The 19,824-nt window shown below is 45.0% G+C and overlaps 1 protein-coding gene across 2 annotated transcripts in view; it reads right to left on the bottom strand.

The window, feature by feature from the left end:
* Positions 1-19,824, bottom strand: part of NTRK3 (neurotrophic receptor tyrosine kinase 3) — a 177,440-nt gene that overhangs the window by 101,704 nt on the left and 55,912 nt on the right. For both annotated transcript variants that reach the window (XM_042824711.1, XM_042824712.1), the window contains exons 9-11: positions 17,954-17,977; positions 17,266-17,336; positions 15,415-15,517 (exon numbers count right to left, since the gene is read on the bottom strand). In XM_042824711.1, the coding sequence (XP_042680645.1) occupies positions 15,415-15,517; positions 17,266-17,336; positions 17,954-17,977 (198 nt within the window). The remainder of the gene's footprint in view (positions 1-15,414; positions 15,518-17,265; positions 17,337-17,953; positions 17,978-19,824) is intronic.

Consider the following 19,824-nt stretch of genomic DNA (forward strand, 5'->3'; position numbering starts at 1 on the left):
ATTTGAGTTGCTTCTCTCTGAATTCCTTCCAAGAGGCAGCAGGCAGAATGTTTTGCAGATTTGCTCTTGCCCCTCCTGGGCTGTGTTTTGACTAATGCATATTTCCCTTGGGATGAGACATGCTCCACACAGCCTGCTCGATCAGGGATGCCCAAATCTCATTACAACCTGAAACACATGGTGGGGAAGAAGTGCTCCACAATTCATAGGGGCTGCAACTTTATTCACACAACACATCTTTGAACTTCAGAAACCTAGGCCAGTTTGTGAAGACATCCAAAATCTCATTAACTTCACTATTATTATTATTATCAGACTCTTTTTATGCACAGAGCAGATATTTTAATTGCTTGGATTGCTGAGAGCAGCTTCTATTGTGGTTTTTTTTCCAGCTTCAAGCCTTAAGTTGTGCCAGGGGAGGCTCAGGTTGGATATTAGGAAGAATTTCTTCTCAGAAAGAGTGCCCCCTTGGTGGGGACAAGCAGCAGCTCACAAGCAATGCTCTCCATCAGCTGAAGGCCCCATAAAGCACCCAGAAAGGTAACCATACCCACTCCAATACTTAGTCCACCTTTCCAGCTACAACAGCCACACAAGATGTCACATCCATTGTCAAACAGTTCCATGCTCGCCATTACTACTTCCAAGGGAGGCAGGAAAGGCACCCTTCTCTCTCTCTGAGCATACATCATGCTCACACAGAAAGCTCCACCAATGGCCAAGGCTGCCTCTCTCCAAGCTATGAATTTGTCCTCTTCCTCTTGGTACAGAAAGGCTATTTTCACACATTCCCTAGAAAAAAAAAAAACAGTAACCTAAAAACATACCAAAAATGAAGGAAAAACGTAACTACTGCTCTTTGATGAAACAGAACTGAACTCTGCAGAGCCAGGAGGAAACGCTGAACACCACACTTATCTGGATATCCTGACCCAGAGAAACATTTCTCCATGCTCTTCTCCCACCATCTATTCCCTGCTTGACAGTAAACTGATAGATTAACTTTGCTCTATCTCACTTTTGTGACTGCCCTTTCTAAAAAGAACATGAGCAATTTATAACTTGCCCAGCACCACTGCAGTCTCACCACCAATAGGTACCAAAACATTGGTCCTGATCTGGGAAGCTCACACCCAAGGCTGCGATGCCTCAGCAACTGATGCATCTCAGCATGGCACCCAACAGGTGACAAAAGAGATGGTGCTCTTCTCCATGCTAGTAATGCCACAAAGAGGGCACGTTAGCAGGCAGGAGCTCCATGCTTTGAAATCTACCTCCAACAGAGACTAAAGAGCATGAATTTGGTCCCTGAGGGGCTCGCCACTGTGCTCTGCCTTTTACAGGTGCTGTGCTTCTTATTCAGGTGGCAGTTCAAAGGAAAAGAAACCCGGACCTCTTGCACTGCAACTCCACCTCCTGCACTGTAACCCCACGTGCTGCAGGAGGGTCTGATGGCAACACCTGCCAGGCTGCCCAGTGTCCCTGATAAGACACACCAGGATAAGCAGAAAGAGTGAACACCATGCACATAAATGAGGGGTTGGGACATAAATATCCACAAACAAATGCACACCTCTCAGCTGATGCTATCAAATGCATTACTCCCCAAGTCCCTGTGGAGCAGCAGCTCATCTCCAAGGTCACATTAGTGTGGAAGAAATGCAATCCCATTACCCAAGCTCCCTTCTCTCTCTCTCAGTTTCTCTGTCGATGCTTGCTCTCTTAATTTTCAACGCCAGCCATGTATTTTGTGGCCCAGCCTGGGACCGCTTTGCTCAAGTGGCAGTAAACACGTAGCTTAATTCACTCATTCTCCAGCAAAGAAAAAAAACTTTTCCCACATGGAATAGAGCAGCTCAGCCGCATGATGATCGACACTGAGCACTGGAAGCTGCTGGAACTAACTCAAGTTTGGGGAACGAGCAGAGCACACAGAGCAGAGCACAGAGAGCTGGGAGTGGAAAATCTGCACACAGTGCACATGTCAGGACTGCAATATTCCAGCGGCATGGAACAGAGAGAGCTGTGAACAGCACACCTTGCTGTGCCGGGGGCAGCTCAGTGTTTGTGCTAAAGGTGTTTGTTAATTCCCCAGCAGGGTGATAGGGTCGTGGAGAGGAACGCTGGGCTGTGAGCTCAGCACTGAGTGCTTAGGCAAAGGGAGGGCAATGTGCCCAAGGGAGCTCCCCACGGATGAAGGGTGAGGACTGTACCACCACAGCCCTCTCCGTGTGTTGGGGGCAGAGAAAACTGCAGAGCTGCCCCTGGGGTCACAGCATGAGGGATTCTTAGAACTGTGGCTCTCCTCTGGTCCAAGCAAAATCATTGCCATACCCAATGCCATCTCCCACCTCTCTTCAACAACTCTAGCAACTCAAAACGTGCCTGAAGTTCAGGCCATTACTCTTGTCTGTTCAGCTGCTGCAAACATCTCTAATCTCCCTTGTGCTGCCTGCAGAAGGCTGTGATAATGTACCCTCCTTCACAGCTCATCTTTTCTAGCTGACATGATAATAAAAAGTTTAATATTAACAAGCTCCAACAAAGAGCACAGCGACAGAACATGGGAAGCACCTCTCATCAGCAGATACCGGCGAGATCTGCCAGAAACATATACCTCAAAAGATACTTAGCATACACTTAAATGTCTCCCAGAAGCTGTGTCTGCTGATTCTTGGCAAGCCAGAGCTGAACAAACAGCTCAAGGATGGCCAGCATGCACTCAGCATCCTGAGGAAGGCTCCTGGGGAAGCATTTCAGGATGATTTTACACTGTACACCACACCCTACATAAGAAGCTTTCACCTCTAAAAATATGGCCTTGGTATTTGAACAGCCCGTAAGTTGTCATGTAAGACTGAATGGACCCTGACCCATCTGCATGGCTTGGATGCTGGTTCCACGAGGGAGGCTTTGTCTGTCTTCAATCACAGAATGGCTTAGGTTGGAAGAGACCTTAAAGCACATCCAGCCCCGACCCCCTGCCATGTGCTGGGTAACCCCACCAGCTCAGACTGCCCAGGGCCCCATCCAGCCTGGCCTTGAGCACCTCCAGGGATGGGGCACCCACAGCTCTGGGCAGCTGTGCCAGGGCCTCACCGCCCTCTGAGTAAGGAATTTTTTCCTAACATCTAACCTAAATCTCCCCCTCTTTAGATTTAAAGCCATTCCCCCTTTTTCTATCACTATTAGTGCAAGAAGTTGCTCCCCTTCCTGTTCACAAGCTCCCTTCAAGTACTGGAAGAAACCTCCAAGCTTTTCTCTGTCCTTTTCTCTTTGCATGGAGAGATCCTACAAAGTTGCTTACCCCAAGTTACTGTGAGCAGACCCCTTTTTCTATCATTAATATTCAGTTAATACCTTTTCTTATTCCCACCATGTATACTGCAGAAATTAATCCCAGGATTGTCAAAGGATGTTACAGGAATTTCAGTAGGATTTGTCTGTTAATTCCCCTTGCTACTTTTTTCTAGGTACAGGAGTTTAAAGCTCTGATGCCCTCCTCAATACGTAGCCAATGATGAAATGATCCACCAACTGCTAACCCTGCAAAGCTCAGCCCATGGGGCAAGAGGAGCCCCAAGTGCACTGTGAGCTCTTGGAGCTGCTGTTCCACACTGATGAGCTGCATCACTGAAGCTTTGCTCCTCCAGCAGCACTCATATGGCATCCACCCACCCCACATTTCTCACATCCATGGCATGAGAAACAGCACAACCACAGCAAAAGCATCATCTGTGTGCATCATCTACCATGATACGCCTCCAAAACAGGGATAAGCTACGTAAGCCAGATGAGGGAATGCTCATTTTGTTATCCTCTAGGAGCCAATATTTACTAGCAGTGTTTCCCCCAGCCCACAGCTTCCAGAAGATTACATCTTAATATCCTGAAGACTTTCTGCTGCACTGACCCCTGTGCCTTAACAACTGCAGCACCAGGCACAAACAGGCAACAGCCTGCAGTGCTGCTTCTCGCTCAGAGCAACAGAAAGCTGCATACCTGTGTTCCAAACTTCAGTCCTGCAGTGCTTCAGGATACCTCTGCTGAACCTGCTCTGAGTCCACCAGACACAGGAGGTTAATAACTCAAATCTGCTGCACAGTTTCCCCTGCTGCAACACTACAACCATAGGGTGACCTTTGGCTGGTGAGAGGTTTGTGTGTTTTGCTTTGGTTTCACTGCTACCTGATCATGTTGGTTGTAGCTTGTCAATAATTTAAGCTGACAGAGCTGAGCTGGACTCTGTGTCAACCAAAAATCTTCATCTAAGCACCATCCTTCAGAAGGAAGCATTTGACCTGCTAAGCTTGAGAGTCATAAGGACTGCAGCATGCGTTGGTGGAGCCACATCTATGGGACACAGCTGCCGCCCTTACGGGATGAATAAAAGAAATTAAGGTTAAAACACCAGCTCTCCATCTTCCACACTACCAGCCAAAATGAGAAAACAATACTACTCCTCTTCCATCTGATCTTCCCCACTCACATCCCCAGAACAGACCCAGTGCTGACCTCCCTCTTTCTCCAACATTCAGGAAATGCCAGCACATTTCAGCAACAATTAGGGAAAATTCCAGCCAAGATGATTTAACTTTAGTGAGCCTTCCCTACAGCAAATCTCACTCTGGTCATCCCCAGTTCAATGCAGACAAATGGGTGCACATCACTGGTTCTGCATAGTTATACCAGCATCGTCCTGCTGCTGTTCCCCAAGCACAAGTAGTTACAATGCATTGATACCTTAAAAAATGCTTGAAAATGGCTCCTGAGTAATGGTCCTAGGTACTCAGCCACAACTAAAGACACTGCTACTGAGACAGGGTGTTAATAGAGTTGTAAATAATTATGCATTTGCACAGAATAGCTCTGAAAAATGGGTTAAAATCTTAGGGCAAAGCTTCATGCAGTGGAAAGGTACGGATTGTGACTGGTTGGAAAGCAGGATTGGTCCTCGAGGCAGTGTCAGGCAGCACATGGCCTCTGCCTGCCTTCAGCTAGGGATCAAAGCCCAGTATTAAAGCAGCTGCAGCTCCACAGGTCAGCAGAGAAAGGAGGACTTTGAACTATGGGACCCCCCTGCAAAACAGAGCTTACCTAGCTTTCTGAAAACCATGCAGGAGCAGGTAAATAAACATCAGTTCTAGTCTCACCCAAGTACTACAAAATAATGAAAAAGAGCAGCAATAGACACCATGGCACGTGTCAGTAAACACTCAACTGACAAACTCAATAGAGAAGAACATTCCCTCTTTTGCAGCATCTTGACACCAACATAGGCTCGAGCCTCCCTTCTGGGATGCACTTAAGAGGAAATCAGTTTTAAGGCATGATCTGATCGTAGCAACTTCAGCACAAGTTACATCGATGCCTCTACCTGTACATATCGAGAGGAAGGAAGATGCCCTCCCTTTACCCTTCCAACATCAGTTTAATATGCCAGGGTGGAATACTCTTGCTTGGCTGATGAGGGGTTTTGGCACATGCTGACATCCCATTAACTCCAATATCACGTTAACAGACAGCAGCAGCCAAGAAGCGTTACTTGAAATCTTTAAACAGAGAGAATAAACCCAAATCACTTCTAAACACACCAGTAGCTTAATAAACTTGGTTAGAAAAAGGAAAACATAGTGAAGACCATATGTTTTTCTATTTAAAACTAAATGACAGCATATAAAAAGGGAGGGGAAATCTAAAATCCAGCTGTCCTGCAGCAGGGAGAAAAGGATTTCTGCAGACATCCACATCTAATTTCAATTTCTATCGTGACACTTCAGACAAAAGGAGGCTGAGAGCAAACAGGAGATAGAAGAATTAATGCTTTGAAAACACTGCAAGGGAAAATGAAATCGTGGTCAAAGCAAAGCCCTGCTGGAATAAGTCAGCAACGCTTCCTCTCCTGGTCCCACAGCCAGGGGGACAAACCTGCAGGGCTTGTAGCAGGATACTCAGCTAAAGCACTCAGCAGCCCAAAAGACATAAAGCATTATTACCAGATGTCGCTACCAATTTAATTCTGAGCAGACAGACTCACGGAGAAGACAAGCGTACTGTAAATCAGTGAGGCTGTTTCCCTCTTTATACATGCATATGCACACAACTCGCCTTGGTTCTCATGGCTGCTGTGCAGAAGAAATTAATAAGCCCAACTTTGAAATTTATAGTAAAACATCTGAGGAAATATTAGGGGAAAAATTATTTAAGAGCTTGAATGATAGCGGAATTGAGAGGATGAAGCAGTTGGTCTATAAAAACAAATCACGCTGAACTACATCCGATGCCTTATTTTCTCCTGATTGAACTACAAAATTAGTCAATGAAGGCTGCAATATATCCAGACTTTGTAAAATATTTGATAGCGTCTCAGAAAAAAAAAAAAAAAAAAACTTACCTGAAAAATTAATTTAAATTGGCTTGGTTATGAGCTCTGTGTACACTGCTGTTAATATTAATGGTAGATTTTATTTATGTCGCTTTCTCTGCTGGTGCCAGTCTGGGTACTTCCAAAACCTTCCCATACAGAGTAGGATGGGTGGGCACAGGTGAGTGCAGAGTGAGGGGCTACAAAGATAGTGCATGGATGCAACAAAACTTCAGCTGGGGATGTCCACCACCAGGATTGGTGTTACATTAGGTTTTAGATCAGTAATTAGTTGAAAATGAAGGAAACTCCTTGTAAGGATGTTCAGGGGGGACCTTATTGCTCCCTACAGCTCCCTGAAAGGAGGTTGTGGTGAGGTGAAGGTCAGCCTCGGCTCTCAGGTAACAGCAATAGGAGGAGAGGGAATGACATCAAGTTGTACCAGATGAAGAGGTGATGGGGTCACCATCCCTGGAGGTGCTCAAGAACCGTGAGGATGTGGCACTGAAGGACGTGGTCAGTGAGCATGGTGAGCTTTAAGATCCCTTCCAACCTAAGTCAATCTATGACCCCTGCTTTGGTTCTGGGGATCCCACTCTGAGGGTTTCCATGTGCATCAGCATCATTACCACGAAGGCATCTCGCTCCCCACAAAACAGATGCTCACACCAAGCCCCCCTCCTGGATCTTGTCCACAGCATCTTTGGTGAGGGGCACAGAGTGACCATACAGCAGCACCCACATCCCAAATGCCCTCCTTAGAGCCCCCATTACCCTGCCCTTCTGCAGCCTTCTGCTCATACAGGGATGAGAATCTACTGAAACTCCAAATGAAAAGCGCCAGAGAAATCGATTAAGGAAACTAAATATTGATCCTAGGCTATTGTTGCCTCAAAATGATGGGGTTATTTCTCTCAGTTTTTGTACTACCCAACGTTTCTCCTTCATGAAAAAAATCATAGCTTAATAGGTAAGAGCACACTAATTATTACACCCCTCATCAATCAGAAAGACCACATTGCTATTAGGAACACTGGGGAAGAAGAAATGCCTTCCTTATTGGCACACAGAATGCAACCGATTGCAGGAAATTCCTTTGCCTTCCTCCTCCCAAATCAGGACTGCAACCCCTGGGCCAGATCCAGGAGCATCCATCCAAATGCAAGGAGTGGGTGCCAAGGGGCTGCCAAGCAGGAGTGCAGTTGCAAGGAAAGAGGGCAGAAATCAGCCTGTAGGGATAGATTTCCACAGCGCATCTCAGCCCAAGGACAGCAACAGCTTCACCTGCTTCCCAAGTGCCGGCTCCACTTAGCGTAATGATTATTAAGCTCTGTCAGCAGATATGAAACCAATGGATGCAGCTCCACAGGCGAGCGCTTAGAAAGCTGCCGAGACGTCCCTGCTTACAGATTTTCGTTATCCATCTGGAAAATTACAGATGTCACAAGAGCTTTTAGAGCATCAAGATGAAATCGTCTTGTCAGCAGCAAAAAGGGCCAGTTCCCTCACCCCGATCCCAGCAGCCGTCTCAGCGCCGCAGGCTTTTGCTGGTGCTACGGAAGAACACAGATCCCACTGAGCTGCACACCCCACAAACCTCACGCCAAAGGGAAAATGGGGTGAAGGAAATCAACACTGTCCCCCTTGCATTAACACAAATGCTCTTTTCTCCCAGCTGTAAGGCTAGGAAAAATTTGCAGTTTCATAGAACCATGGAATCGTTAAGGTTGGAAAGACCACTAAGATCATCCAGTCCAGCCATCAATCCCCTCTGACCATGCCCTGTGACCATGTCTTAGTGCCATATCCACCTTTTTCCTGATTACCTCCAGGGACAGTGACTTCATCACCTCTCTGGGAGCCTACGCCAGCGCCTCACCAGTTTGCTGGGGATGAATCATGCTCTCGATCAGAAAAAGATGGGCATAGAGGTTTCTGGCTCCAGATCGTCTTGTGGGTGGTTCAGGTTAAATGAGAAGCAAGCCAAAGGGCTTTAAATCCAAAAATCCATGTAGATCTGCCCATTATCTCTGCCATAATTATACGGTCTTTTTTCACCCTCTGTGGGTTTGGAAGCTGCTGCACTGCTTTGGCTCAGGTGACTTCAAAGGCAAGATGTGGCAAAACCGCCTTGCCAAGGGCTGCTCCTCCCTGCAATATTCTGGTCAAAAGTGGATTTTTCCTTTTCCACAGGAAAAGCTCTCACTGGCATCGAGGTGAGGTCTCTTTCAGCAGGACCAGAGAGCAGAGCACAAATCCACTCAGCACACATCAGATGCTGGGCTGCAGCCTGCCGACCTGATTAATCTGCTCCTTTCCTGAGCCAGAATCCAGACTTAGAGGAAATACACAACATCCCATCCTCCATCCCAGGGCCATGACATCAACAGATTTCCACTCTCCCACATGGAAATAAGCTTGCCCCTCCATCCCCAGCAAAATATTTGAATTCAAATACAATTTATTCCTCCTATGCACACAATACTACCAAAGCAGCTTCGTGTACAGGTATTATCTTCTGGTCCATTGACTTTTAATAGCATAGTTGTAGCGTAGACAGCAATGAGATGCCTGAGTATCACACAGGGTTCTGCAGCACTTCCACTGTCACCAGCAGACAACTGAACGCTGGTGCTGCTGATGGAGTTTCTTGGGATGGTCCAGGACACAGACAGGCTTACTACTGCATCACAAAAAAAAAAAAAAAAGAACTGAAATTGGAGATGGAAAAACCCTATCAGATCACTGGATGCTTCAGTGCCCTCTGCAATTTACTTCTTCAGTGCTTTCAGCCACCAAAGCTCAGCCATCCCAAATAACAGCTCCTATCCATTCCCTTGAGAGGTCATTCCACTGCCTCCAAATTTCTAGGCAGTCCTTCAAGCATGCTCAGCCCAAGTTCAAAACCAAGAAGCACCATTCTCTGCCTTCTTATGAGCTGGACTCAATGATCCTTATGGGTCCCTTCCAACTCATATTCTCTGTCTATGGCCAGTGTTCCATCCCTGGAGGTGTTCAAGGCTGGATATGGTTCTGAGTACCCGGATCTAACCACAAATGTCCCTGTTCATTGCAGAGGAGTTAGGCTAGGTGACCTTTAAAGGTTCCCTTCAATCCAAATGATTCTATATAATTCTCTGTATTCCTCATCACAGCTCCCAAATATTTTTCTTGCCAATCCTACCATTCTCATCCCAGTTACCTGCCCCTTGACCAGAGTTAAGCTCTTCCAGGGTTTAAGGACAGTGCCCTTAGTTATGCTAAATAAGGCATAAATGACCAAAGATTTTACAATCAGTTAAAAGAAAGAAGAAGGAATGAACTCATCTGGGGCATCCTCCCAAAGGACTATTTATCACCATTAACAGTAAGTAAATCTCTTTCAAAAAAGAATTCAACAACTGCAATACAAACAAATTACAATTGAGCTATTAATTAAAAGTCCTTTGCCTCTTCCCACCAACACCTTCCTCCTTTTTAAAGCCGCACAAACGTGACACTAAGTTGTCTGCATGCTGGCTGCCTTCAGAGAAGCACTGGAGAGCACACAGCATCTTCACAGGCCTTGCATCCTCTCTCTTCATCAGATTGGTCACATTGGTTCAAAAATAAATATATTACAACTCACAGAATGGCTTAGGTTGGAAAGGACCTCAAATATCACTAGCCATGGGCCAGTTACCTCCCATCAGATCAGGATGCCCCAAATCCAACCTGCCCTTGAGCACTTTCAGGGATGGAGCATCCAAGACTTCTCTATGCCTTCTCTTCTAGATAAGCAGTCTATTCCACTGCTGTGTGCGGTGCCCATTCTTGAGAAAGAGTTTTTCAGGCTCTCTGCTGTCAATCCAGTATCTTTTATTACAGAAAAGTTACATGATGACCCCCAGTGCCTGTCTTCATCTTCCACATGGCCCTTAGGGGAGGCTGCTCTGGGCTGTGGATGAGATGGGTGTAAGCAGCCAGATGAAAAGTTGGCAAGACTCAGCTGTTCATATACAGAGTAGATGAAGCAGCAAACAAGAGTGCCCACAAGCAAGGGGTCATGGGAGAAGCAGCCTGTGGGAACGCAGCACGAAGGAGGTTCAAGGCTTCCCAGGTCACAGGAAAACTATCAAGCTGACATTTTTTCTAGCTGCTTTTAGCAGCTGCCTAAAATAAACATTTTGGTTTTGTAAAAGCAATTGAAATAGGTGCTAGCTGATAGCTGGTCAGTGCACTTTTTATTTCATTTATAAATAGGTTATTAATGCTTCTGGGAAAGAGAAAATGTTTTATTTCTATATTTAAATCAGTGCTGATCTGCTAATTTCTCCTGCAGCTTTCTGGTACATTTTCTCAGCACTGGCTCCCTGCTCTTGCACCAGGCCATCTTACAGCCATTAAGGTTGGAAAAGACCACTAAGATCATCTTAGTCTCATCAAGCCACTACATGATGCCCACTAACCACATTACTCAGTGCCACATCCATCCTTCCAGTGCAACATCCACATCTTCCAAACCCTCCACCAGAATAGCATAACCTGGAAATTGGAACATGAGCAGTAACTACTGTTGTAAGAGCCTTGAAGGAGAGGAGTCACAAGAGGGCATGGCTTTGTCACAACCCCTGGGTGGGCAGCACTGAGGCAAGGCTCATCAAGAAGCACACGGCCACAGAGCTGCAGCCAACCTTGTTATGGTTGGCAGGCTAAGCAGAGGGCAAGGCACCTACCAGCTGCAGAAGCTTCGTGCTGCATCACCTTGAAGCCACCAGATAATAAATGGCACAGCTTGCATTTCAACAGAGAACAATCAGGCATTTATAGAAAGAAGCCCCAGTGAAACCGCATGCCCTTTCAATCCACTTCCCAGGCAAATAAAACCGAGTAATATTGAACACAAGCAGTACATCAAGGAGCTTTTAAAGCAAACAGGAAAGGTACCAACAAGGAAAGACCCCGACCTCAAAAAAGGCCACGCAGTCACTGTGCCTGCATGTTTCTGAGCACCTAACCCTCAACGTCAAGCCTCTCCAAGGCACAGAACTACTTTTCTCATTCCTATACAGTTGCAAGCAAATAATCAGGGAACAACCTGTGCATGATTACAACCAGACTCGACCAAGGCAACGCAGGTCAGAATTAAGCCTCAACTGAAAGGTAGGTCATGTATTTGTGTATTACCCCAACATGCCTCAAAGCTGCAGCGATAATTGAACAATGAAAGAGGAAAGCAAAAAAAAAAAGCCAATAGAAACAATAAAACAATCCAGCAAAACCAAAAAGCCAGGCATCCAGTATATCTTTTCAGGAGCTGCTCCTCTTGAATCAGAACCCTGAAATTGTTCTGCAATCGACTCAGCGGACAGTTATCATCTGTTTATGGAAAAAAACGTTAATAACCCCCAATCATAATCAAATAGGCAACCACTTTACTTTAAGTACCTATTAACTAATGCTAAATTACAATGGAACAGCTCTGCAAGTGCTTCTGACATCCACATGCACATCAGCAGTGCCAGCACTTTGATCAGGGCTATTAAAACATACCAAATGAATTGATAGCAACGCCATTTCTAAAACATCATAGGAAGAGTGGGCAGCATTTATTTACCAGTCATTCTTCCCTCTCTCCCACCTCCCTTTTATTTCTTCTCCCTAATCAGAAAGGAGTTGCTGGTAGGCATTGCAACAGACGCTCACATCACCCATAAAGCCCTTCCCAATTAATTTAGTTTTCTTATCCTAAGCTGAATATCCACATGGACACCCTGATGCTTGAGATATTTCCGTCAGTAGGGCATCACCCAAGTGGTTATTTAGCCACCTATTTCCCCAGTGCCTGTTAAAACAACAGGATGCTGTGAAAACCATGCATCTCTAAGCCCTGCCACCCTTTCCTCTGGGTCAGCGGACCCAGAAACCTCAGCAGACAGACAAGAAACACCATGCAAGAGAGCTGTGCACACAAACACAGCGCTATCACACGCCTTATTTCTTCAGGAAATCAGATTAAAGCGCAGTGGATTTTCTGCTAGCTGCAAACAACTCTGAACCATCAGCTGGCACTGCCTCCACCCAAGGAAGAAACCTCATTTGGAAAACGTAAGTAGTTTTTAATCTCAGAGCCTGGAAAGCAGTTCACCTCAGCAAAACGACAAGTGCTCTTGTCTCTGGGTTTTCTCTAACATCTTTTTCTTCCGTCTCTTTTTTTTAATTTTAAAGTTGTGCAGCACAAGGAATACATCACACAAATATGCATGAGCACACGCTCTCTATCCCCAGGCACTTGCAAATGTAAGAGAAAATAGGCAAGAGGAGCATATATTTAGTCCATCAACCTAAGCATTTATATAGCCCCCATCACTGTGCCATCCAAACATTTTGTTAGTCCCAGGACTTTTCTGTGCCGTTATTATTGTTTTATGAAATTTCATGTTTGTTAGTCCCAGGACTTGCATGTGGCTTTTTTTTTTTATTATATTATGAAATTTCATTTCCTGTCATCTGCTGGGATTATATTTTGATGGGAAGACGCACAGCTTTACGAGGCTCCCAGTTATGAGGCTGACCCCAAATGGTGAGGTGTAAAACCTTCCTCCTCCAATGGGTGCTCAGAAAGATTGAGACACATCCCAGAGCTGGAGCAAGGGACAGCTGAGTGCAGAGCACCAGACTTTTTGCTCTGCCCCCGAAGTCTGTTGGGCCCCCCTAGCAGCTAACACTTGGTAGCCCACTGTGATCTCCATCATTCCACATACATCCCCCTCTTTCACCAGGAGATAAACCCTCTGTTTAACTCTAGAGAAAAGATGTGCTTAGAGAGACTCAGGAGGTACTTAGGGTAACGTGTCCAATATGAGTACACAATGTTCTGCATCCGTGACAAAAACAACAGAAAAAACTGCTCCTACAGGCTTGCCAAGCTGGGATTTCAACAAAAACAGCTCCTGATTCAGGGAGTGATGCACTTTCCTAAAAAGACTCAGGCTTTGCATTTTTGGGTTGGTTTTTTTCTTCCTCTCAATAAATGATAACAATTCAGTTGCCATACATGATGGTTACTGCCTAGGAATAAACAACAAGTGACCCAGCTAAAGGAGATTAGGAGAGGGTTGCAGGCTGTGCTATGTCCAGCACAAGGCATTGGAATAGGGAAGAACATGTACATGAGCCTTTAGGAGAAGAGCTCTGTGCCACTCAGTAAAGCGCTCTAATGGTCTGGACAAGAGCAGCACCCCATGAACTCAGCCTTCAGGAAGAAGGAAAAGGAGCCCATAAAGAGGACACCAGTAAAGGAGGCACCCAGCAAATGCAGGACAAGCATAGGCTTGAAGGTATTATTGCCAGATTTGGACCATCCAACAACAGCTTGGCTGAGACTCTAAAACAACCTAAGGAGACCAGGCTTATGGATCTACTGAGCAGATGGAGAGATTAGAAAATGCATTCTGGAAAGAGCAGAGGGGACCATGGCATTTCTTGGGGGTAAATAAGTCAATCAATCAGCTGCCAGGGCATAACCAGGATACTGCCGAGCATCTCAGCTAATGCAAGCAATTGGAAGAGCAGCTTTTGTGTATGAAGACACCTAGAACACCTGCAACTCATCGCAGAGATGTCTCTCAAAGTAATGTAATCTATAAAATCTGGGAATTCTGCATAGCTGTGGTTGGACAAATTATGGTCTAACGAGGAGGAAAGCAGGCTCTTCTGGTTACATGTTTTTCTTCTCCAAAACTGCACGTGAAAGGGCCATCACTGCACATCTCTGGTTTCTGTGAATGCAGGATATCCACTAACATGCTTGCCCAAGCACCTCTAACATGTGCACACATCTGTTCCAAAACTGGTTACTCACATAACATTCACTCCTCTTTGATTCTTCCATTAGGGTCAGAAGTTACTTTTCCTTTTTATATTTATATCTCTAAGCTTCATCAGTGGCAAATGCCCAAACACTTCAACAGTGTTCTGACAAATCCCACCAGAAGGCGCATAACATCATCCCAGTTTTACAGATGGGGAATTAAAGCAGAGGCAGAGGTTAAGACAGCTAATTGACTACGGACATTGAGTCAGTAGAAGAGCTGGGAATTGATCCCAAGAACCACGTCTTCCATTCCTCTACTCCACCCACCAGTCAGTACACCACCCTTCCAGATGGTTCCTATCATTAGACATATGGACTAAATATTGCTAAGTTGGTGTAGAAGATTTTTTATTTAATTAAGAGTCCTGTCTTCCATCTCCATAGGATGCATAAGGAAAACTCCAGCCAGAATCCCATCTGGATCCACTGAGGAAACATGTAAAGCAAACAAAGCTCTAGACAAGCAGAAGAAATACTCCCATCAACTGCCCTGCAAGGCAGACACCAGCAAGGCCAGGAGCAGGCTGTGACTCAGGAGCCTTGGCCCAAGCCCTGCGTGCCAAAGCCTGGCTTCAAAACAAGCGAATGCATGAGCCACCAACTGGGCTGGGAGCTCCTGTCACACGAAGGCATGAAGCTCTCACAGGGTACCACCAACACTCCCCAGCTGGAGACAACAGCAGAATCACAATAATCAGATGATACACTGTCATCTGCTCCATCAACACCACGACAAGCCAACACTGGTTCAGGTAGGAAAGAGACCAGTTCTGCACAGCAAACACTGGAAGCTTTCTCACAATCCAATCACTTCAAAAAGCTTTCAAGTTGCTACTCACAAAGCAGAGGAGAAAATTTTCCAACAGAGGCACACTTCCACATCACCAAAAAGCAGGTCAGCATTTGCTTTCCTGGCACGCACCTTACAAACTTGCAGCACATCATGGTCCCAACTCATAAACAGGCAGAGAATTGAAGCACCTGCTTTTCCAACAGAAACCAGAACTACTTCACATCCCAGCAGAGGATATTGTTCTCTTCAGATAACAATATCTCTTGGATAATGTTCTCTTCAGAAGGCTTTGCATCAGTACTGACAACATATGAACAAATCCACAACACCTTTCCACGTGCTCTATAAGGACCTGGCAATCCTGGAAGGTGCCTCCTGCCAGAGGAAGGAGGCTGCACCTACCTTTCATCCCAAACTTGGACCGTCGGCCGTACTTGTTGATCATAATAAAGAGGACCACCAAGAGGACACAAGCAAAAGCTGCTAGTCCAACCGCTATGGAAACCTGAAAGAAAAAACAGAGTCAAGGCAGTGGAATTTGAGAGTTTAGATTGAAAATAAAGGCATTTCCCTTGCCAAATTATCCTTCCACTAGTTTCACACCTCCTGCTGCAGAACCATTGATATCAGCTATGGAGGAAAATACAAGCAAAACCAGACTTCTGGTACAGACTGGAAGTATCACGGGTTGTTCCCAGTGTTGGAGCTTTGGGATCTCCTTGTCAGCAGTGTTGGCCTGGCACCAGCTCTTCCAGGGCTCTCAAACCAGGTATCAGCTGGCAAGGAGGAGCCCTGCTCCAATGCATACATCACAAGCCTCCATTTGCAATATCACTACTGTGCTTTGATGTCACAACACTAAAGCTCTACTAACCTGAGCTGGGAATATGTAGGAGCAGCACAATATCCTTTAGAAAGAGCAACTCTCTCCATTCAACCATCTCTCAGGACAAAGAATAGGGATAAGAACGTAAGAGCAGAAAGAAGACAGAAGGAACCAGGTAGAATCCCTCTTTCCCAAAACATTTTGTTTTCATAATGCCTCCAGCAGTTCCCTATCTATTCTAATTTTAAGTGGTAAATATTTATACCAGAGAAGCATCCAAAGTCCTTCACTGGAACTGTGGCACCAACGTGTCAGTCCACAAGCAGAGGAGAGAAAACCTCCCTGTGCTAAAGGCTTTATACCAGCCCAGCCTTATTTTAACATTTTTGAATATTTATTACTACAGGTCTTTGCTCGAGATACTTCCACTACATTGATGTGAACAGCAATTTCCTTGGCATTTGACCAATTGCTCTCCTGTAGTGGGTCATGTTGCATTTAAACCTCACTTGATTTTTACAAAACTGTATGGTATAAATAGAAAATACATCATTAACCAAAAACAATTATTTTCTTTCGCAACATTCCCCCTGTGCTTGACATATCAGCTACAATATTTAGTTTCTTTTTTTATGTTATTTTACCACACGCTATTTTCACCCCCCAGCTTTTTTTCCTATGCTTTGCATTTAATAATCACTGCACATTATTACCCTTTTCTCACTGTTCAAAGCTTTCACTTCAGCTATACAAGAGTTTCAGTTGGATGGGAGCTAAAACCAAGGGGAATTGTGTTTTCTTCATTCTGTTAATACTTAGCAGGTTTCCAGATCTTAAATTTTTTTCACAGAATTAGAGCACTTTGTATAACATGCTACTTTTTCCCAATGCTTGTACACATTTTTATTTTTCCCCTTGCCTGAATTCTGCAAAATAAAGACAATGGTGAGATCTGATAAGCCACGGGCTTTCTTTCATTTTTCATTTTTGGCATGCCCTGCAGGGTAGAAGAGAGGGCAAACTGGCATTGACAAAATTGAACCAAGCTAAATCTGAGTCTCTAACAGGGCTGAACTTAACAGTTCAATAATAGCATGAAACACAATCGACTGTTTGTTTGTTCTCTGGGTGCTACTTTTTCAGAGTGAGAATTTCTGACCTGCCAGCAACAACTTCACAGGATGTCTTATTTTCAAAGAGCTCCCCGGTTGCATACAGCAGACCCAAGAGGCTCACACAGTTCACATCAGTACTTTGCTTCCCCAGCACAAACCATAAAACCCTTCTTATTTTGTTGGCTGACTTGAACCACAAAGGAAGAGATTTTTTCCTTGCAAGCATCTCAAAACAGCGCTGGACTGTAAACACTGAGCCATTAATAAGAAATACATGCAGAACAGTTGTGCTGAGAAGAGGACAGGACTCACCCCAAACGTGTCCTCCTCTGGTTTGTGGGTCACAGTGATTGGTGGGGTGGGACTCACTTCATAGTCACCAACTGAAACCAAAACAATGAAGAAGATTCATTGTGGCTCTGATGATGTTCCTAAAGCACCAGCATGCCCTCAGTGCACGTCTGACCCAAGGAGAACCAGTTCATCCCTAACCAAGGCTGCACAGTTTTATTTCAGACAGCACTAAAATCAAAGAGTGATGTGCACAGCCATAGAGAAAACGCAGACCAAGACAATGCTAATGCTATTTCAACTTTGCAACTGAGAAACATTCAAGTCCCTGCTCTGCCAGGGTGAGTGAGCTCCACCCCCAGCCATCCAATAGAAACTTCAGATAAGTAGGGATAAGGTATGAGATTAATTTCAGCATAATTTATCCAAAGAAGCAGTTATTTGGATGGGCTTTGGAGAGTGGGGAAATACAGTATGGTCTGTTGAGGAAACACCATGAAAGTTCAGTCCAATTCTCATCCCACTCCATAACACACAGCACGTTGTACATGGATGATTACACACCAGATCCTTTTTTAGGATCGCACTTAAGGGAAGTATCTCCAGGGCTTTGGAGAAATCCCAGAACTGATCAACACCTCCCCACCCATCTTGGTCGTGCATTGGGAAGCCAGAGACAACTCCCACAGTATGCAAAGGAGACACTTACTTGAGACAAAGTTGTCCGTACTCTCTGTGGAAAGGACAAAGAGAGAAGCAACACAATTAGCAACACAGCAAAGGCACAGTCATCTCATTCCCAGCCCACCTCAGGGACACTCTACCACCTCAAGAGCCCAAGAAACAAAAACATTTAATATTTTATCCTTTTGGGCATCTCTAACTGGTGATGTCCTGGATACACGTGGCCAGCAGGACACGCCAGAGGTCAGGACTGAGTGCACAGGAGCCTTGATCTGAAGTGAAATTGAAAGGATGCAACTGCAAAATTGAAATGGAAATTACGGACCTTTTGACTAGCTGTTAAATGATTGCTTTTAGCAAATGATCAAAGCTCAGCAGACACAGGTGTTCAGTAGGATGGAGGCAGAGAGGCAGGTTTTGCCTTGGCTGGTAGCCTTCACCCAGCATCAAAGGTCTACAGGGGCAGGGATCAGATCAAAAGGAGAACAGGCCAGAATGAGCCAGGGGCTCAGAAGAGGCCTCTTGAGTTCCCTCAAAAGCCTATTAAGTCCACTCATGAATGCTAATAGTGTCAGCATTGGACCCGATGCCATGGCTGACCTAGAGCTGCTTCCTCCCCAAGAGAGCTGCATGGCAGCCACTCGACTGCTCTGGTCTATTCAGCAAGGCCCCTTCAGCTTTGAAGACTTCCAAGGGCTCTAACAATGAGGTTTAAGGCTCTCCATGACATTCAGTTTACATAGCATAAGAACAGTGTCAGCTTTCAATTCACTCGCCCATGTAAGAAACTGAGCCTGATGTTAACTGGAGTTTACACAGCTTTGTTGGCAGAGGGCTCCTGGAAGGACACAGAAATGCTCACACTGAATTTCGGAGGAGGTTTGGAAGGGAAGTGTAAAACAATTCCCAAGTGACAAACAAGGCCTTCCAGACAAGGAGAAAAAGACTCTGAAAAAATATTTTTGTTTCAAGTTAAGCAGAACCAATTTCCCTTGACTTTCTCCAGCAAGAGGGGGAAAAAAAAAAAAAAAAAAAAGGAAAAAAATACTTTCTGTGGACAGTTTTACTTCTTTATCTATTAATACAGACTCTAGTCATAAAAATGTTATCTGTTTTTGCATTTTTCTTTCCTGAAGTAAACCGACACCCATCAGAGGTTTTTCCCACTAAACATTTCTATTTTTTGAAGGGTAAAACAAAACCAAGAAATTTTATTCAATTTGATGTCTGGGAGAAGTTTCCAAAGAACTAATGATCATCCAGGGGGAATTTGATAGACCAACTTAGCAGATTAGTTAAAAGGAAATAGGAATAGCCTATGGCAGAGGTGTCAGTGACAAAATGCAATGACATCTTCACTGGGAGATGAGAAATTTGTCCTGGGAGCCATGCTCCAGGCCCCTAGAGCCACGACATGGCACAAAGTTATGGCATGCATCTCCCAGCTCCTACACAGTTTCTAGTAGCAATTTCTCCTCCAGGCTAGGCAACACAATCTGGCATCACACTAATGAGTGGTTACACACCACAGGTTCCTAAAAAAACCCACGGTCACAAGGTCCTTTACCATGCCAAAAGAAATTCTTCCAGGCTAAGGCTTGTATTAAGACTAATAATCCCATCATAGGTAGTTACAGCAATACCTGCGCACGAGCGAATAGCTATAGGCAATGAGCTTCCCAAACAAACCACCATGGGGAAGTTTCAATTTGTCACATTTTCCTGGAGGAGTCTACCTTCAAATGGGAAATTATAGACATCAGCTGCATTGAGTGTTAATGTCAGCTCTGGCAGTGGACAGAGCAACGAACTTGAGGGAAAATAAATTACAGTTTGGATTGTGCTGACAGGGTCTGCAAGGGTGAGGAACAGCTTGGGACTTTAGATCAAAAGAAA

Source organism: Centrocercus urophasianus, unplaced genomic scaffold (assembly GCF_019232065.1).
Source record: "Centrocercus urophasianus isolate 14NV4802_14NV808 unplaced genomic scaffold, USGS_Curo_1.0 seq_23, whole genome shotgun sequence".
NCBI lineage: Eukaryota > Metazoa > Chordata > Aves > Galliformes > Phasianidae > Centrocercus > Centrocercus urophasianus.